The sequence below is a fragment of the Strix uralensis genome, chromosome 1, assembly GCF_047716275.1.
Source record: "Strix uralensis isolate ZFMK-TIS-50842 chromosome 1, bStrUra1, whole genome shotgun sequence".
Lineage (NCBI taxonomy): Eukaryota > Metazoa > Chordata > Aves > Strigiformes > Strigidae > Strix > Strix uralensis.
This window is the reverse complement of record NC_133972.1, coordinates 106,641,467-106,662,901: the sequence shown is the minus strand read 5'-3', so window position 1 is coordinate 106,662,901 and position 21,435 is coordinate 106,641,467. Positions and strand designations below refer to the sequence as shown.

At 37.6% G+C, this 21,435-nt stretch overlaps 1 protein-coding gene across 3 annotated transcripts in view; it reads right to left on the bottom strand.

The window, feature by feature from the left end:
• GABBR2 (gamma-aminobutyric acid type B receptor subunit 2) overlaps positions 1 to 21,435 on the bottom strand; it is a 487,733-nt gene that overhangs the window by 203,712 nt on the left and 262,586 nt on the right. For all 3 annotated transcript variants that reach the window (XM_074876123.1, XM_074876133.1, XM_074876142.1), the window contains one exon: positions 8,394 to 8,454. In XM_074876123.1, the coding sequence (XP_074732224.1) occupies positions 8,394 to 8,454 (61 nt within the window). The remainder of the gene's footprint in view (positions 1 to 8,393; positions 8,455 to 21,435) is intronic.

Here is a 21,435-nt window from a genome sequence, read left to right as displayed (position 1 = left end):
TAAGCTCTCACAAAAAGGGAATAAGAGCATCAGGAGAGGCAGGACATTATTAGAATCTATAGATTATTAGAGCAGCTTTTACATGATGAAAAAACTAAACGGATGACAATGACTCGCATTTCTAAAAGAGAGTCATTGATAAGAGAGATCTGTAAAACATGAATGATATGAAGAAAGTGAATAAGACACAATTATTCATTGCTTCTCACACTACAAGAAGGAGGGTATGCCCAATGAAGTTGTGAGATAGCGGGTTTAAAACAAACAAACAAACAGATGGAAGGACTTTAATCATTACATGCATAATTATTTAGTGAAACTCATTGCCACTGGATGTGTTGAAGGCCAAAAGTATAAATGGATTCATGAAAGATATGACAAATTGGTAGAGGATAAATCCACATGCAACTGTTAAACCTGATGGTCCAAAGACACCCTCCAGCTCAAAAAGTAATAAAAACACTTGCCTTTGGGAACTCAGAGTGTGAAACAGAGAAAAAAGAATTCTATATACACCTGTTCTGATACAGATATCCATAACTGGCATATGCCATATCCTTTCCTCAGTGTCCACTACCAAGCACATACTGAGCTGGACAGAGCTTGTTATCTGACCCAACACTGCAATTCTTCATGCACTAGACATACAAATAATTATGGTCAGATTCAAACAGGTTATCAGGTGTCCCATCATCAGCCATCAAAACACTAAAATCTCTGCACTCCATATCCTACCACTTGGTATACAGACAAGGGATAAGTTTCAGTTTTCTATTTGGGGTTGTCAGGAGGTAAATGGTATCTCTTGATAGATTTGTTAATTATCATGCTTTTTTTTAATGTGCCTGTGTATGTTTGTGTGTTGGTGGGGGAAGAAACACCCCTTTCTGTCAAGAACTGACCAGGAGTCCCTTCTTTCAAATGCATCAGCAGAAGGGAAGGTACAGCACTTCCCTTTCATATAGTACCTATTTAGATATAAACAGTTAGAAGACTCATCATATACTTGGGAAATCCCAGCTTTAATTCACTTTCTGCCTGAGGAGAACTGTAATTTTCACCTCTTTCTGTTTATGACCAGGCTATACATATGTCTGGATAATGACTTTCACTATTTGTCCTGCTAAAATCTTGTACGACATAGGAAAAAACCCAAGACCAGAAGGCAAAGGGTGAGAGGGCCTGACACTATAACCTATTAGTAGTTATGATCCTCACTCGGATGAGGGATCCAAGCCCTAATGATTAATTAAGCATTTTACATTCAAATAATACATTGGATTTAAATGAAAAAAACAAAACATAGAACCGATGGAAGAGCAACTAAATCTATGTTTCCTCCTTACAAACAACCTAATCAACAGTCTAGGATTTCATGCTTATCCTACGCTTCCTACTAGAAACAATTCAAAGAAATACAACAAATGGTATTAGCAGCATGCAGTGGACAAGTACTTGTAAATAGAGCATCAGAATCATTTAACAGACACTGCAGAAGAGCAATAGCTTAAGATTAAATACAGCTGGCCTAGCAGAAACCTCAAGATGTAATAGAAGTTATCTGTTTGTCTCAAGGCACAATGAATACATCTACACCACTTTAGAGGTCTGTTTAACTTGTTCATCAAAACTTTCAGAGGTAGCAATTTTATGCACCTTCCAGAGTTTCAAAACCCTTCTCGTTAGAAACGTTTTCCTAATATTTGGCTCAAATCTCCTCTGCTACTACTTAAATCCCGCAGTTCTCAGCCAGCCGATGTGGGCAGGACAAGAAAATGTTTCAGCAGCACTTGTCACATATTTCAACCATCTTCTCTTCTCTAAGCAGCCTAGATCCTTTACTTTTCATAATGAAGTATGTTTTTAATCTTCTGTCATCTTTACACATTTTCCTTAAATCAGCACTGGACTGGTTAGTTGTAGCCTTTTGGTACTGGGTAGATTGAAAGGATACTATTATTTATACATCTCAGTATAAAATTTTTCCTTTTTTACCTCTTCATGTTTTGGCTTATTCATGTGACCCATTCTAATTCCTAGTTCCTCTTATGTATAACTATGGCCTGGTGAATTGTTCCCCAATTTGTATTTGCAGCAGTTTATTCCCAATGTAGCACCAGGCATTTGACCTAAATAAAATGCATTCTGTTTTTTCCTGATTACTTCTTCAATTTGTTAAGATATTGTTGAATCCTTGTCTAGTCCCCTTGTGCTTGCTGGCTTCCTCAGAGACCATTGTACATTTCATAATTACACATTCTAGATCATCTTCTTAATCAGCAACGACAACATTCAGTGACTCCAGATTTAAGGCACACCCTTTCAGGACTCTACTTGGTATATCTCTCCATATTAGGAAGCTATTCTTTTCATTGAAATGGGACTCTACATCAGTTTTGTGGATACCTTGTAGTTTCATATAGATGATACTATCCCAAATTGGTTAACAAAACATCACTGCCAACAGAAGAGGGAAGTGGTACTCTGCAGAGGTAGTGTGACTGAAATGCAATGCCTAAAATATTTGTTGAACCAGCATTCTAAATGACAAGTTATAAGACAAGATAGCACCAATGGGTTTTTGTATACCACAATTCAGACTATCAGGATGAACTGGTATTGAAACATCTGATAGCATGTAGAAAACTATTATTTGGGGAGATTTCAATTGTGAGGGACCTATTAAAGGCTCCATGTAGTTGCCACTGACTGCCCTGGAGCTGAAAAAGCAGGTTTGGGGCAGGGTGGGTGTGGGGATTCATTTGTGTGGTGTGCTGGAAAGCTGCTACAAACCACTATGGGTATTGTTTAAGAGACTTAATTTGACAGGATAAATTAATCACTAAGCTAAGAAAAAAACAGTGGTCACTAAGATATGGATGGATACATTCTAACTACACTACCCATATGCAGATAAAATGAAGTGGATATGGTACACCAGGAAGTCTACCAAACACACATTTTTGTGACCACAGTTAAGCGCTCCAGTTAGGATGCGTCAGAAGTAAGTTTTCTGACTCCTTAATTAATTCCTTTTTTTGCATATCTTTAATGACAGAGTAATCTTTTCCAGAAGAATCCAGCTGCCCAGGATAAACTGCATGCAGTTTGTTTTACATCTTTATTGTTCATTACATGACATTAGCGATTATTTATTGCTTGTTATTCAAATTCAGTTCAGCCAACAGAATTCTGTACTTCATTCACTTTTCCCATAAATTCATATCCAGCTATTCAAAGGTACTCCTTAATCTTTGAAAAAAATTAGTATTTATAAAGAGATTTTATTCTCACTTTGTAAATATGCTGCAGAAGCAGAGGAATTTAAATCCACTGATTCTGGATATTTGACACTACAGATTACAGATATACAATATGAGATATTTCAAATTTGAGTTTTCAGAGTTGTTACTACATATTTTCTGTTTCTTGGATTATATTCCTTCAACATGATCACGGAAAGAAAAGCCATGAACTGGTTTTGTTGTTTATATACTGGACAGGTGTTAAATATAAAAACATATTAAAAAGCAATTAGTCTTATTATTTATATGAACCCTTATGGAAGTAAGAACCAGAAGTACTTAAGAGTCTGATGGATTGTATTTAGAATAATAGAAGGAAACTTTTTCAGGGTTAGATTGATGCCCCTGGAGAACAAGCTGTTGTATCTGCAGGTGATTCTGGAGAACTGCCAATGTCTCCTTCACTGAAGCAGTTGTGGACAGCAAACAAGTCAGAACTAGGTAGATGAACTGAGGCTCCAGGAAAGCAATCCTGGATTCTCGTGTACCTTGCTCTTGACTGTAGAGTAGACATTTGTTTGTCTGTTTCTGTTCATAGAATCACAGAATCCCAGAATTGTCTAGGTTGGAAAAGACCTTGAAGATCATCCATTCCAACCATCAACCCAACATTAACAGTTCCCAACTACACCATATCTCTCAGCGCTATGTCAACCTGACTCTTAAACACCTCCAGGGATGGGGACTCCACCACCTCCCTGGGCAGCCCATTCCAACGCCTAACAACCCGTTCTGTAAAAAAATGCTTCCTAATATCTAGTCTAAACCTTCCCTGGAGCAACTTGAGGCCATTCCCTCTTGTCTTATCGCTTGTTACTTGGTTAAAGAGACTCATCCCCAGTTCTCTGCAACCTCCTTTCAGGTAGCTGTAGAGGGCGATGAGGTCTCCCCTCAGCCTCCTCTTCTCCAGACTAAACAACCCCAGTTCCCTCAGCCGCTCCTCGTAAGACATGTGCTCCAGACCCTTCACCAGCTTTGTTGCCCTTCTCTGGACACGCTCGAGTAATTCAATGTCCTTTTTGTAGTGAGGGGCCCAAAACTGAACACAGTAATCGAGGTGCGGCCTCACCAGTGCCGAGTACAGGGGTAAGATCACTTCCCTGTCCCTGCTGGCCACGCTATTTCTGATGCAAGCCAGGATGCCATTGGCCTTCTTGGCCACGTGGGCACACTGCTGGCTCCTGTTCAGCCGGCTGTCAATCAACACCCCCAGGTCCCTCTCTGACTGGCAGCTCTCCAGCCACTCCTCCCCAAGCCTGTAGCGCTGCTGGGGGTTGTTGTGGCCCAAGTGCAGCACCCGGCATTTGGCCTTATTGAAACTCCTACAGTTGGCCGTAGCCCATCGCTCCAGCCTGTCCAGATCTCTCTGCAGAGCCTCCCTACCCTCGAGCCGATCAACACTCCCACCCAACTTTTACTCCAGAAATTCAGTAAGGCCTTTTCTAAGAAGACCAATGGTGTCACACTTGACAAGCCACACTCTCACTCTTGCTTGATACCTAGATCAGCCTTCAACACTACCAAATGTCATATTACCCTAAATAAGTTGAAACTCTCAAATTCTCCCCAGAATGATACAGCAAATGACCACCCACTTTCTTCAAGTTTTCTCAAGATGCACCGACTTTTGTTCCTATCTACAAGAAGCATGATTTGTGCACATTTCAATGGTATTTGCTTACAATTCAGCTTTAATTTTCCTTTTTAACCTATTCCAGCACAGAAGTCTCTTAAGATTTCTCTAATGCCTGACAGAAATAGGAATATGACTGAAAGCAAGGTGCCTCTTAGGCTCCAGTCAGATTAATCAGAAAAGATCTGTCAAAGGGAAACACTTTGAAGGACAGATATATCTCTGTTCTTGCAGCCTCCTGTATCACAGTATTCTACAATCTCAGTTTTGTTGCTGCCCTTACTGCTCCTTGATATGCACACAACAGTTGCCAAGACCCTCTTTCAGCTCTCACTAGCCAAAAGATTTTGGCCATCTACTTCAACTATGTTTGACAATGAGAATAGTCCTTAATTGCACCCATGGAAAAATTGCCATTCATTCGGAAGGATGCCAGTTTCAAACATCACTTGGATATTTGAGCTAGAGTGACAGACTGCTCTTTATTTGCCAGTAAGGTAGGGAAAGAAAATGCTATTACATGTGCTTTGTATCCTCTGCTGCATACTAAATCATTCCTGGGTGGTATTCATGATCTATAAAGCAGTAAGCAGTTCGGTCACAGCTATCTCTGGCACCATCTGTTTGACCACTTGCAAAACTAACAGGCTGCACAGAAGCTGAAAAAGAGACATGACTAGCGTGAGTTTGGGAAAAACTATATCCAGATTCAAAATTAAACCAGCTATTCAGAACTTCATCACAGCGTGTCAGGCATACTGCAGTTACCCTCTGAACCCTCACAGGCTGGTTTTCCCTTGCCTCTGGCAGACATGGCTGTCTGCTTTTTCCACAGCCAAATGTTTGCAGATAGTCTCATTAACACAAAAGTTTACAGCAAAGAACAGAAAATGAAGCTGCTGAGTCTACCCAGCTGATTTTCTACCCTGGCAAACGAGGAACAGCATTTTTGGCCAAGGAATCCTACTTCTGATATATGATTACCTATTTACCTGTTTTATTTTTCTGCATTAAATTGTAACTGTGCATTTTCATTCAAATTGTTAACAAAACTATAAACCAGTGTAGATGAAGAAATTACTCTTGAGGTATAGAATACTAAGACTGATGATTTGCAGTTATTATTTTTGGATAATAAGCTACTGATACATTTAATATATGCTGCACTCATAACTACAATTAATCTCATAAAAGCATTTACAAGACATGTTTGATGTGGTCTTTTTTTTTTTTTCCTAAAAATCATCATGATTTGTATTATATTCTAAAAAAAAGATTTAATGAATGAGTTGTATCTGTCTCGAGTTTGATAGCACCTAACAGCTATAACTACAAAGGAAAAGCCCATTTACAATTTTTAGTACTGGACTTAATTAACTTCTTTCCATGATTAGAAATTTCCCCAATAGTCCAAGATTTATTAAAAGTTAATGTGAATGTTTCAGAAAGCTTCCTAACCAATAAAGAAGTCTTTTGAACAAATTAATAATTTCTACAATTATACCACGTGTTGAATATAAAAGCCTTGTATAAAAACAATACCAATGAAAATAACAGATTAAAAAAATTTTAATAGTTAGAATATTATTTGTAGTTAAAAAAAGAGATTACTTTCACCTGTGTTGTTATACTGTTCAGATTACTTTCACCTATGTTGTTATACTGTTCCTTATTTCAATTTCTCATACATTTTTGTACATTCTTTTAATTTCAAAAATTAATACAAATCTAAAAAAAACTTAAAACCAGGCTTCAGATGTGTTGACAGATGATTGCTTGCATGAGAGATAATCCAGCCCTTGTCCTGCATTTCTCCATAGAATGCTTGGGTTATTTTTTCCTGTAGGTTAATTAGAACCTTCAGTTGATGATCAAAATCCTAAGTATGTGCCTGAATCAGTTCTAAAATAGTAATTTAGTAATTGCAAGGAATTATAAAATGGGCGTCTGTCTCCTATGTTTGTATTGACCAAACAGTACTTCAACTGATGGTAAAACCATTGGTGTTAAATACCATCTGATGTGAAAACGAAAACATTATAAAGAAACTCAATTTGAATGGTTGGAAACAAAAATCTACATAAAATCAGCTATCCTGGATTTCTATTGCTCCTCCAGACTAGTTCAGAAGATACATGTTGCATCTCCCCATGATCCCTAATCACATCCTTAATGCGCAGAGGGAATGTGCCGATATTTTGTACAATATTTTCTCATGATTCTTTCATGTGGCTGTAAACACTGCTACTATGAAAAAATGGGGAGAGGGGTGAAGGAAGAAGATGAAACAATAAATATTTATCATTAGTGTTGAGCAAGAATTTCTAAATTATATTATCATGAGATGACGTCTGCAAAGTTTTAGTGGGTAGAAATGCTTCAGGGAACATGAGTTAATAGCATCAGTTATAGTTGTGAAGGCAAGAGCAATCCCAAAGATTGCTTCAGTAAATTAGAATGAGTAACAGATCCCCTCAAGTGCATTGCTGTTCATTAATAATAATGCCCATACAGCAGACAATTTCTGTTTAAAGGATAAGCCTTTGTAACTTGGTCAGCAGGATTATGTTTAAAGTGATCTCCTGAAGACAAAGGGAGTGCACGCTTCTTTCTCATGCGTTGTCTGAAAAGGACTTTCCAGCTTTCTCACTACTACTCTCATGAGACCATCCAAATGCAATCATGTCCAGTTTTATCTCAGCCTTAGCCTAGGAACAAAAACATGAATTGCATTCTATAAGCTGTAGAAACAACTATAACATGCCTTCTATGAATCACCATTTCTGCAGAAAACTCTCCCCAGGAAGCACCTCGTCCCAGCTGCAAATGACCCTTGACAAATCCCCGCGGCTACACTTGTGGTCTCTGCTGCTGAGACCATTCCCTGGAGGATCAGCTCAGGCTGAGAGGATGCAGCAGGCTTGGCACTGTGGAGTGTGTTGCCTCCAAGGGATGAGGTCAGCAGTTTGTGTCCTCTGCACACTGAGGGACTGACTCCTGAAGCAACTTTTAGCAAGCAGTTGCAGAATGTCAGAAGTGAGTCTTCAGAGAACACAAACACTAACTTGAAAGAGCTTAACAGCAAAAATCCTCTCTAAATTCCTCTTCAGATTCAGTTTTCAAAAACAACTCTATTAAGAAGTGGATGCTTAGCTGACAAGTAGAGCTTTTCCAACAGCTGTTCGCTGTTATAGATCAGTAGTTTCTATAAGTATGTGGATTTTCTTCTAGAAAAATTCTTGGAAGTATCTGGGAATACCTCAGACCACTCAGGGTTCAAAACACAGTATTTTAAACAGGTAACAAAACTTTCTAAATACCTTGTTGCATCTTCCAAGTAGTTCCTTTTCAAAATAATTGTACATATTTAAAACATCCTGAAACAAATGCAACTGACACACAAGTTTGAAATTGCATACATAATTATAATGAAAATTGAATTTTTTGCAACCTACCTTGGAATTGTGTAAATTTGATGGTTCCCATCCTCTCTCCATTTCTGAAAACAACTTGACCCTAAATAAAATAAATAAATACCTTAAAAGTTTTATAAATCTCTCATAACACAGTTTCATTAACACTGCAATTATTTTCCATTCACTATTAAAATTAACCAAACAAGGCTTAAACCTTGAAGACAGCAGATTCAACCAAGGTTAAAATAACTCAATAACACCTCCTTAAAGGTTTCTTTCACAGATTTCAAATGTCCTTAGAAAGTTGACCTGTACTATCACCCACTTTTCATGGATGAAAATGGAGGTACAATAAAGCCAGTAACTTACTGAATCTCAGAGTACAAGAGATATGCAAACAATTGATTTTCACTATGTGACTGTTTTTATCAAGGATATGTAAGAGCTATCAAAGATCACACAAGAAAATCATTCTCCATCTCATTCATCATATGGTTCTCCAAATGGCTCTATAACCTACTTATGTACTTATCCGACTTGATTATGGATACCAGTAGCTCTTGTGGCTTGGTTTTGTACTACACAAACATGCATGTCCTAGTATTCTTAAATGTAATGCCTTTAAGTCAGTACTATCCTTTGTGCTACATATTGTTACTCCTCAAAATAATGGTCACGTAACACTGAAACCTCCTTACATATCCCTAGCAAATTACTCCTATCTTTCATCCCATCTTTCCGACTTAAATTAAGAAAAGATCTTGTTAAATTTCTTCCTTACTTCAGCTATTTCATAACTGAGTATGAAAGAAGAGGTTTTCATTCACTTATGCAAAGAAGTATTTTTAATATTTTGAACCTGCAGTGGAGTGCTGAGTCCTGTCAATATAGATTGCTGTTTTACTGCATCCCCAGTTTGGTTTACTATTATTGTCTCTGTTAATCTTTGTTTTAGCAAACAGGGTAAGAGAAACCAAACGATAAGCTTGTAACACTACAATATATTTCTCTGTGCAAGCCACCCTTTTTTAGGATAACCCTTTCTGGTCACTAAAGGGATGCACTGAAGGTAACCATCTGAGTTACTGAAATCAGCTCCCTGCAGGAACCGTACAACAGATGTGTAGTACAGCACACTCACCCCACTTTTCCTGCAAGCCACAAAACATGATTTCCCTTTGATAAATAGTAAATGACACCCTTCAACAAGTGTAAACTACCTTGTGCTAAGCCTTAAAAGCCCAAAGCCCCAATCTATGACAAAAAGAGCAAAAGAACACTGGTAATGGGAGTGATTCTGGGGACAGTCACAGAAGGACACAGGAGCTGCTCCCACTGAAATCCAATTGAGCTAAATCTCATCCAGTGGCTGTTAGCACAGCTCCAAGAGAGAATGTAAAACATTAGCAGGCAGATTTATGTGTGCACCTTAGCAGCCTTCATGCAGATGTCCTTTAGTTTGGGGTAGTTTTTAATATCCTTCATTTGTTTGAACATGATCATAATGCATTTGTCTACTTAGTTTAAGTGGCTACTTGGTTTAAGTAAAATATAGTAAAAAATATTAAAGACTTGTAATGATGCTATGCAAGTGTCACTTCATTTTAGACATGTATCTGTAGTCAATCCAATCTTAACCTTGCTAAATTCTCGGTTCTGTGACCTGTGTTGGTCACAGAACCAAGTACTTAAATTTTGTGTAGTTAAATTTTTCACTGTGTGGAAAAATTACTTTTTAATTTGGTTTTAAATTTATTGCCTTTTATTTTAACTCTGTCTCCTCTTACTCTTTTATTACAAGTTAATAGGCCTGTAAATTGTAGTCTACTAAAGTGCTATTTATAGATAAACATACAGCAAGCATCACTTCTATCATCTATGATAGCATATGACTGTCATCTATTATTGGTAGTATACCAGTTCAGAAAATTTTCTAGATTCCAAGTGCAACTGTTTTGCAATATTATCATTGCTTCTTGCAAAATCATCCACATTTTCATCGTTCAGTAGGACAGACATACACCATATGCAGCTACTGACTAAATACGTACGTCCTCATTGACATGTTCTGAAGCTATCAACAAAACATAAATCAAGTCTGAATGCTTTGAATAAATGTAAAAATTTTGATTTAAAAAAATATAGTTATAGATTTAGAAGTATTTTTTTAATCAACTTCCCTTTGCTAAGATTTGTGTCTTATACTGATCTAAGCAGTAGATAAAGAAAGATACGGATGATGGTGCTGAAAGAGTTATGGAACAACTCATGTGAAAATGTCTTTATTATCTGCAAAATTATTCAATCACAGTATTTTACTGTCATTAAAGATTACTGGAAAATGATAAAAAGTCAAATGGGTTATTATAAGGAATAACAATTTCTAAATACTATTTTATGAGGTTTGACATTGTCCTGGGTATTGTTCACAAACTACAGCGTTTGTATGTTACACATGCAGATACTAATAGAAAAAAAACAATTTTGAGAAATTGAAATTGGCTATTTATTCTACATATAATCCTATTAATAAATCTGTTTTCAAAGGTAAAATCAACAAAAAACATATCAGCAAGAAGTCTCAAAGCAGGAATCTCTAGCACAATCCATGATGATGACAGCACATATTTATTACCCAGGCATCAAACTGCAACTGCAGCTGCAGTTACCGCTTGGTTCTTTGCTCCTTGGGAACATGCTGCTTCATAATAATATGTGACAAGTAGCTACAGCATCTCAAGTACCTTAAATGCCTCGAGACTCTAAAATTCCCATGTGCTGGGTGAGGAAGCATTCCTAGATTTTTTTCTGGGGCTTTAGGTAGCCCCAGCAGACACGGACATAGTGTTGTTTACTGCAGTATTTGGTTCTGCCAATGTGGCAGAAAGGAGTGCTCCTCATGAACACTGAGAAATTGTATAAATTGTGATAGCTTCATTTCTTAAAACAGGAATAGGAAGGAAACTAATGAGAGTCACCCATTGCTCTATGCTTTCACAGCCATTTTATGAAAAATAAGACAATTACATTTGGGGTAAAAAATGTGATATAAATATATAATAAAATGTTGTACTTAATTTAATAAATTTACAGCAATACTAGTAAGAAATAAGCCAACCAGTGTTTCAGAAACGTGTTTTGTGGAAATGACGTGCTGATTTTTGGCATGAGAAGTAAGCTATAATCTGATGATGTTCTATGGCTCACATCAAGTCATTTCTCTGCCACTGCGGTAACAAACCATGTGATTCAACTAGAGAGTTATCTTCTTTAGACTTGAGATTCACAAATTACTAAGAGTGTTTTTTCTTTATTTAAAATAGCGGATGTTTGAATAATAGATATTACTAATTTGGGCACTCTCAATGTTAGGTTAATGGTTGGACTAGATGATCTTCAAGGTCTTTTCCAACCTAGATGATTCTGTGATTCTGTAATACACACATTAAGTTCTGACATTACAAAAGCCAATCTTACTACTATTTCATCTTTTATTTTTACCTCAACACATACTCCAGCACATGTGCCAGTACAGACTGAAACTTATGGTGTGATCCACCATAAAACCTAGATCTTATGAAATCATGAGGAATATAACAGACAAAATCCTCTTTTACCTTCCACTGTGTTTTGGTGACACTGCATAGGCATAGATACTTATTAGCAAAAGGATCAGTGATTGTATAGATGAGAAATACTGTTTTAATGAAAATAATAGAAGTAATGCTAATACTAACTTATTCAGAACATGATTGTCAGATTCAAACAATATTTCTCAGTCAAGTAATTATTCTACTTCAAGAGATGTAAAATATGATCTCCTTAATAAACATTTAAATCAACTGCACAAGTGAATTACTTGCACTTAGATCAAACCACATATTTTACTATATATTAAAATAGTTAATTGACAAAGCTTTCCTCTTAATTACACACAGATCATCTCAATGGAGACCAATAGAAACCATGCTTATATCTTAGTGCCTGTTTTATTTTCTTCAATCTACCATCTACAGATTTTTTCTTTCTTTCTTTAGTATATACGAATTCTATAACTGATCTGCCCAACTTTGAGCTGTGGACAGGCATCTTCACATAAGCAATTATCCTTGAAAATTTTATGAGAAGGAAATAGAAAGTATGTGGCTTGGAGTCCAATAGACAGCAGTGTGAACAGAGGATGAAAGAGAAGCTGAATGAGCTCAGTCTGGCGCAGCATGGTACCCCAGATGTTGCTGCTGGTATGTACAGCCACTGCTGCACACAGCATCCCAATAACCTATATTTGCCATCCATTGCAGCTGCATAACTCATAATGCAAGTGTACTTTACTCAATGTTTCTAAATGGACAACCATCCCCTAAGGGAAAAACTACTAGTTGCACATTGCAAGTTAGGTGGCTTGGACAATAGAAATATAGAAGCTTATGTTGTGGATTTTTAAGGTTTCTGTTTGGATGGGGTTTGTTTGGTTTTTTTTTTGAGATACATCTCTGAGCCCAGCTGCTCTTCTTGTAATTGTTTGGCTTTTTTTTTTTTAATTTTTCCTCCGAAAGCTACAGTGCTTTAATATTCTTTATAAATGATGAAAACTAGAACTGGACCAAACATTTCAACAGTATTGGTCTCACAATTGCCACATACAAGGACATCACCTTCTTGTTTCTTCTCCGTACTGTCTTCTTCCATGTGCTTTGTTTTACAAGTCTAACATTGATTTTTGTCCTACTCACATGTACTTTGTTATACAGCATAATGGCATTTCATCTCATTACTAAAAAGACAGTCTCTACCCTTCCTGTATTTAGAGACTTCACCTTTTTTCTTGATTTGATGTTCCTTAAGCCATGAGTCCTTTATTTCTAGTCAGAATAAGAAGTCCACAACAATCATCCATTCACACTCACAAAATATTAGCCAACATTTGCTTTATTTTAGATGCATGGGACTTCCCCTGTCTTTATAGCAGTTAGTCATTGTCTAGCCTTGGAAGTAGCTGTTTTTATTATACTTTATTTTCCTGGTAGATAAAAAGTAGTTATCTTTGTTATATTATGAACATGTCATTATGCTTTTTTGGAGCTATGGAGCACTAGTATTTATTAGAAGTTTCTTTGCATTATCACTGACAGTATTATTATTCAGCTCTGGACATAGGCCCATGCCTGTTCGAATTCTTTCATTCCTCATACACTGAAATCCACAGCCAACACATTTTTTAATTCATGTCTTAAACTTTCTTCATCAGTCAATAAAGCCAGAGTTCAGAAGATTCTAAACTGTTCTCTCAGCCAGGGTGAGGTTTGCACTTTGACTACAATTTATTTTACTGTGTATTTTCTTCTGAGAAGTGTCTCAAATATAGTAAACAGAAAAATAAATTAATAGCATTTATTTCCATGATTTTCAGTACTATACCTACAAAAAAGGTCTGCTTTAGACCATGCTTGCTTCCTTCTCCAACAGTCTTCCCCCATATGGCACCAAACAATTTTATATTTATTCAAATTTGCATTATATACTCAGTTTATACTTGATAACTTATTGTTGATTTTAAATGCCATAATTATATATTCAAGCTAAATTAATAACACAAATACCCCTTCATCAGAGGAGAGATCACGAGTATGTTGACACACACATTGCAGTTGGATGCAAGACAATTAAATGCCACAGGATTTGTGTCCCCTGAGCATTTTCCAATGGGCCAATACATTTCAGGGCTCTGCCTCAGTTCCACTTTACTGTCCAGGAACGTGGGCTACTCTGCCCTACAGGCAAGTCATCTCCCCATGTAACAGTGTTTATCTCCAGTGGCTTTCCCTGAAATGCCTGAGCCTACACAGTCAAACCTGTTCCAAAAGTGACCATCACTACTTTTTTCCAAAAATAAATTAACTCAGTCACTTTTGGGGTTCTTGAGTTAGATATTTAATATAAAGTAATCCATGTAAATAAATGCATGCAGAAATACCTGAAAAGCAGTGGGATAACTAAGGCAACTGAAGTTATATTTTTAATTTAAAACACAGTGCATTATTATCAAAGAATAATGAGTATACAGTTAAAATTGTCCCTTTAAGTTCTGTGACATCTGCTGAAATCAAGGTGTACTTCTGATCCTCTAGTGTCATTATTGGACTAAGTCAAATAAAAGTAGGAGCCAAGGAAGGTGAGTTTGCTAACATAAGAGTTTGCTAACACCCAAAGGGCAGGTATTGCCCTCCCACATTGCTCCTACCTGCACAGTTCTACACCTACCTGGTGGTAGCTCAGCATTCATCAGGCCCCTATGTGAGCTGTAGAGACCTATTAAACCAGCAAAATCTATTCTGTGATTTTTTTTTGGTTTTATTTTGTATCATTTTGGCAAGTGGGGAAGATGTTGTCTCTGAATTGCTTTCCAGTGCCAGAACCACAGCCAGCACAAAGGAGCCCTGGAAGGACGCAGGTGCTAGCAGAAAGAGCTAGGAGGGAGGGAGGGAGGAAGACACCCTCCATTGGTCTCAGCTCCTTTCAGAAGCCTTTCTGTGTTACCATGCAATCCACACAGGCTGCTACTCATGTGTTACACACACTCAAATTACTCATACAGGACTTCTAGCTACAGACATGCCTTCCCTGATATGCACAAACCAGCAAGCTGGCATTCTGTGAGTCTTGGCTCTGCAACTTCTATGTGGTGAAGAGCTACATAACCTCTTCCAGACTCCAAACACCATGTCTAAGACAGCAGTGTTATAGAGAAAGGGAATATCATTTAGTCTATCAAATTATATAGAATAACCCAACATGCTTTTAGGTCTGAAAGTCTAACCTCGCTTCTGAAACAAAACAGCAAACTTCCAGCTGAGGGCAGCTTGTGCACAACTCTTCTGGTTTCAACCTAGCTGCATCACTCAATTAGCTGGAGACAAATAGCTAAGCACAGGAGACATAAGCACGGTGCAAGAGAGGATACTAGGGAGACAGCAATAAAGTTGTCACCCCCTGTGGGATAAAGAGGTAATTGTCACCTTTGGAACAGTGAGAGGAGAGCAGAAGGCAGAGGGTGATGAAAATTAAAATGCTCCATAAAATCAACAATGCTCCTGAATCCATGATTTTATATCCTTAGACTGCTGTGGATAAAATGTTTCTAGAACATTTGATCAAAGCAGACCCAGCGACTGGCTGCTTTTCAAACCTTGAGACTATTTTCAGAGAAGGTTTTTCTGTCAAAATTTTCAAGATTGAAGATTTAAATTTGAAATATTTTATGATCCAATGGGATTTCTTTTCCCTGCCTGTTTTTCTCTCTTATGACATTTTCTGAAAGATCTGGGTAACTGAAAACTGGTGTCTGGAGAGCAGCAGAAGCAGAGCAGCTCAAAGAGCAGGATTGAAGCATAGCTAAAAAATCTGGTCTTGGCTAACATTTTCTAAATGAAGCAATACCACCATTCTCATCTAAACAGATACTTGTGTTCTAGCTATGACAGAGCAGGCATAAAACAGCATTAAATATCTGTCTGCACCACAGGAATAATACTTGAAAAATATACTTGCAAATGAGTAAGTTTTCTAAACACAAAAACGGAGAAGGAAACTGGCAAAGAAGGAAGATAAATTGATGGAACAGAAGTGCCCAGAATTTTTTTTTTTTTTCTGGTAATCAATACAGTGATGGAAAAGAAGAACCAGCATTCATCAAATCCCATATTATTGGAACTAGGAGGCACTCATCGAAACTATTAGAACATCAGTATAACAGAAGAATCAGTGATGTTGTCATGTTGTTCCTTTGCACAGCAGGTAGTGAACTTCTGAAATTTGCATTGAGTGGGGATTGCTTATTTATTTGGTTTGTTTAAAAGCAGAGGACTGGGAGGCGAACCAGTCTACTGACCTCATGGGACACTTCATATACCCTTACATAGCTTGTTCTGTGAACTCTTGGTAGACAGAAAGGTAAACGGAAAATAAGCTTTATCTCAGAGTTCAGGAAACATTCATGATTTTTTAAATAAGTTACAGAAACTGCTTCAACATGAGCGAAGTATGGGATAAGCAGATGTACATGTTCACATCAGAGGCCATTTGGAAATAAACAACACAGGAAAGAGACATATAAAAGCTTTTTTTCTTTCCTTCTTTTTTTATTTTCAGGGCAAAAACTGTTCTGGGCAAAATTATCCAGCAATTTTAACAATAAAGATGGGCTTGGTGCCTCATATTTGCCAAGAGAAGATCTCTGTTAACAACAGCGGATACAAGTAGTCTGTGGCATTGGCCAGAGTTTGCTTTGGCACACATCTCCCTTAAAGGCCTATAGAATAAGTAATAGAGCTTCTAGAAATTAAAAAAAATAAAAATAAAAATTCCCTGGTTCCTTTAGTATGAACCATCTTGAATTACAGGCATTTCTCAAAACCAATTTTCCTCAAAAAATGACTACACCTTGCATCTCCTCATCTCATGATAGGAATGATAGAGTTGTATTTCACGGTTGGGCTAGAAGAAATTGCAAGTGAAGGCCAGCACCTTAAGTTTCAAATTTTGTGAAAAGGTGATCAAGTATAACAACATCTTTATGTGTCTATCATTCACATACATCCTGAATCTAGGATTATTTGAAAATACAAAGTACTGTAAGCCTTACCACCATGATTTCATCTTGCTGGTACTTAACTCCCTTCTAAATAAAGAGTTTCAGTCTATTCAGTCTCATCTTCATAGGAGAGGGAAATTTTTTTTGCCTATCTCCCCTCTCTAATCCCCTTTTTCAATTTCCTTATGTATTTCCTGAGGAAAGCTATACATAACTAAAACACAGATGCTCTTGCTGTGTAGAAGGGTGCCTCTAACTAATATTTTGCTATCTGAACTTTACCGTATTTTGGGCAGAACTTCATCTCTTTTTCAGGGAAGTGCAGGAATCAGATGGGGAATGAACAGAATTTATTTGGATGAAATTTCTTCCCTCCATCTCAGCAACGTCCTCTGTCATCAGTTGTCTTTGCACAAAAGTGTGCTGATGCCAGCACAATTACATAAGTCCAGACTAACTTGTTCCATTAGATTAGTATTTAGATGCATATACACAATTTTACACAGCTACGCTGAAATAAGACAGCACAATCATAGCATTTTTTTTCAGCACAGCAAGCTGTGAACAATTGTGATTTGTGAACAGCTGAGCACTCTGGTTTACACACAGAAGCAAGTCAAAGGGAGTAATGTTCCTGACAAGGTACCAGCAATTCATAAGCAGGCGAAGGTGGGGGGAAAAGGATACTAGCTGGGAAATCATGCATCAAACGGTATTGCACTTGTTGGCCATTGCAGGTGAAGAAAGAAGAAACCTTTATGCTTTGTCACTCATTAATGTGCTTTAGACATTCAGCTAGTCTTATGGTTAGCACCATGCACAGCAGTTAGATGTTCTTTTTTACCATTCTTGCTTGCCATATCATTTTTATCCAGTGATAGAGTTCTGCTATGTGAGCCATCTCTTCCAGTGCCTATGTAAGCTCTTTATTGGATGCCTAAAATATGGTCATCATTAGTGGTCTTAGGTTTAAAAGTATGACAGGAAAAATATTAAAATATATACTTGAAAAACTTTTTTTGCAAGTGCTTCTGAATACTTTGGAAACAAAATGACAGGCACTGGAATTGTTTGCAACAAATGCTTTCAAGTCTGGTGACATATGTAACTGAGTGCTGACTACTAACATTTAGCCAGTTTCCTGATCTATGGTTGGCCTCTGAAGTATGAGCAAAATAATTTCTTTACTCTTGACTCAAACTCTTTCAGACGTGTGCAGAAACACTGATGTAAACAACCTGTCTTTCAGGGTGGCAAGAGAAGAGGAAACAGTCTGAAGCACTAGGACTAGGAACTCAAGCCCTTTTCAGTATGTATTAAAAAGTAAATATGAACTGCTGAAGCAATGTTCAGAACTGTCCTTTTGAGGTTGAGTGCCTGATGATTTCAGTTTCTAGCTGTGTGTGTCTGCAGAAGCAGCATAACAGCACGTTATATTCCACCACCACAGGGTTTTTTTCACTGCTTTTGTAAGAATGAATCAGAAGAGATGGCATAAAGCCTTTTAAGGACACCGTATTAAGCAGCAGTGCTATCTCTTCAACAGTGCAATTTCAGATGATGTTCTGAAGTAATTTCTTCCATTTTCTTTAAACTACATTAATCTCAGCAGAGAGTACAACCACACAGGCTGTATTTCATTTGTTCTGATGGTGACCTGAAAGACTGCAAGAGCCACTACCTCCTCTCCGAGCACTTCTTCCTGTCCAGGCTCTGTCACATTGGCTGGACACAGGAGATTACTCCGTTTACTATGGACTTTCTAATGAGCATGTTATTAGCAAGGTCTTTGCAACCAAAGTAGAGCACACTGGCATTATTCACGTGCCAGTGCTGAGCACAGTATATTCAGACTATTATCTTTCTAAGTGAGCAACTTTAATTCAAAACTGCCTTAATGAGAAAGGAAAAGAAAAAAGGCACAGAGACCAGACAGCTTTACTAATTTCGTTTTCAGTATGAATACCTGTCAGTCGTGGATGATTCTTGCTACTGGCTAGAGAAAAGGCTATGATATGCAAGTTATTAGTAAACACTCATTCCCAGTGTTATATGGCTACTCTACATGCAAAAACTCCCCTGCAAGCAGAAGTGTGAGCTGATGCCGACCAGGAAAGAGTATTTGGAATCAGGCTGGGTTTTTTAGTGAACAGACATCCATGCCTAGAACACAAACACTGATTTTCTCTCTTTACTCAGTACAAGCCCTAAACCCTTTTGTTCAATATTCATGAAATGTTTCTAGAAACTAAAGGATTTTGAATCTTTCTTTGGCAAATCAATTAAGGCAGCTCAAGGCATGCAGGAACTGTCCAGGGCATTAACTTTCTAATATATATTTCCCAGCGACAGTCACTGAAATGGGCCGGTTTTCTATTTCCAAATGGAACAACAATAATCTTTGTTCATCTAAATTTACAGCAAGCTTCTAACAGCCTTTTATTTCAGCCCAGTTGTAGTTTGGCTTTACCTGACAACTGTCAGAATTACTGTGATGTTTAAGATGGCTATTTCTGTAAAGCTAAAAAGCCTAAGCTAAACTACTTCTAATCCTAGGACTCTTAGAATTACTTTTCTTAAAAATTTCAGATTTTATCTATATTACTTTCCATATCAGAAAGCACTCTTGAAGACAGCTATGTCTGATGATAATGAAGTAGATGTTTCATCCTCTTCCACTTTAGCACTGCATCCCTCCAGGTGATGCTTTCATCAGCATCAAATTCTGACCAAAAGCTGCAGAGAACAGCATTAGTGTTGCTGGGCACGGAGATTTGAACAGGCTTGGCAGTGGCAGGAAGGAGGTCTAACCAATATATTCTTCATAAAATCAAATTCAGCCCTTTTCATTGTCCATTTTAATCTTTCAGGCATTCTAACCTCTGTCAATAGCCTGCAGAGAATCAGTGAGATACGATAAAGGAAAGACAGCAGTCTCCATGTTCTTCAGAAAACAGTCAGATCCAAAGACATTGGAAGAGGCTCAGTTTGGTTTCTGAGTTGTGAGTGATCAGTGTCGTATACCATTAGATCCTACACAGTGTAACAGCTTTCCAGCTGGCCTATATCAGAGCTCTCAAAGGAGTAGCGCTCTTCAGGTTCCTTAAAGCAATGCTTAGAGTAATGATGTTACTTTGGGGTCACTTTTTCTACATTTTCAGAACACTAAAGTCAAGGCTTACTGATATTTAAACATCTTCCCACTGTGATGGATGCTTTTAAAAACATTTGGGAAATACTTTGTTGTTTTAAATACACTCTCTGCCTAAAATTAATTTAAAATCAATGTCATACTAAAACTTGAGACATACCTAGAGAAAGTGGTTCTTTTAAAGAAAGATATTATTTGTAAACTTTTCAAGATTCCTTGTGGACATGATGATGGAGATGAAAACAAGGCAACAGATAATATTTCATTGTCACCCCTTACGTCACACTAGCTAATTTGCAGAAATGCAAGTTATTAGTAAAGTGAGTCCTCTTTTTGCTTTTCTTCTAACTCAAGGCAGTGTGCAAAGTCCAATGAAATACCGAAGGGCTAGACATCTCTCTCTTTTTTTTCCCCCCAACATTCTCATACCCAACATGGTATCTATATCAAGTCATGCAGACTAATTCAGATGCACTCAGGCGAGTGAACTGGTAAATCTACATAGGAAAGCACAATCAGTTTGAATCTGGATGTACAATCAGATTCCTAGGCTACCAAGCTTTGTCTAGTGAATCCCCTTTCTTAGCTCAGACATAATTAAACTGCTTCTAGATGAAAAAAAGGAAAAAAAAAAAAAGAAAAAGAAAAGATTTGCCTGTATCTGTAAGGTACTGCTCTGAGTTCTAGCTTCAAGAGGAGCACAGGCAGAATCAGAGTCAGTAAATTTGGAACTGGAAGGGCCATCAATGCATTTGCAAGGGGCTGTATTCATATCTAAGCCCTTTCTTGGAGTTACAAAACTCAGCATGGGGAGCTTTTCACTTCCATCATACCCATCAGAAGACTACTTCTGAACCTGAATCTTCTGATCATTTTAAGTTTTCCTGTAGCTTTCAGGTTCCTCCTTTTTGCCCATATACTTACTTTTAAGCTCACAATATGATTTGGACTAAACAGGTTTTCCCCCTGTGTTTTTTGGCTGATATTTATGCAGACAACAAGCAGTTCTCCTCTGAGCATATTAGGTATTCATGAGCCACCACACGGAGAGGCAAAAAAACAGCTGAGTTATCTTTCCACCAAAAAACTAGTGTTATATAGGAGGTAGGTTTTTACCTGCCCAGTCTGAAATGCGTCTTTCATGCTCAAAGCGTATAGGGAACTTCATGTTCCAGAATGGAGACAAGGATTGAATTTCAGCATCCATTCTGGGCTGCTGTTGTCTGAATCTTGGACACCTACAGTCTCTTTAAATGCCTCTGGTATGTCTATAGCAGACAGTTGCCTCAGTGCATACACTTGCATTTTTTACTTTTATTTCCTCCAGTGTCTTTTACTGG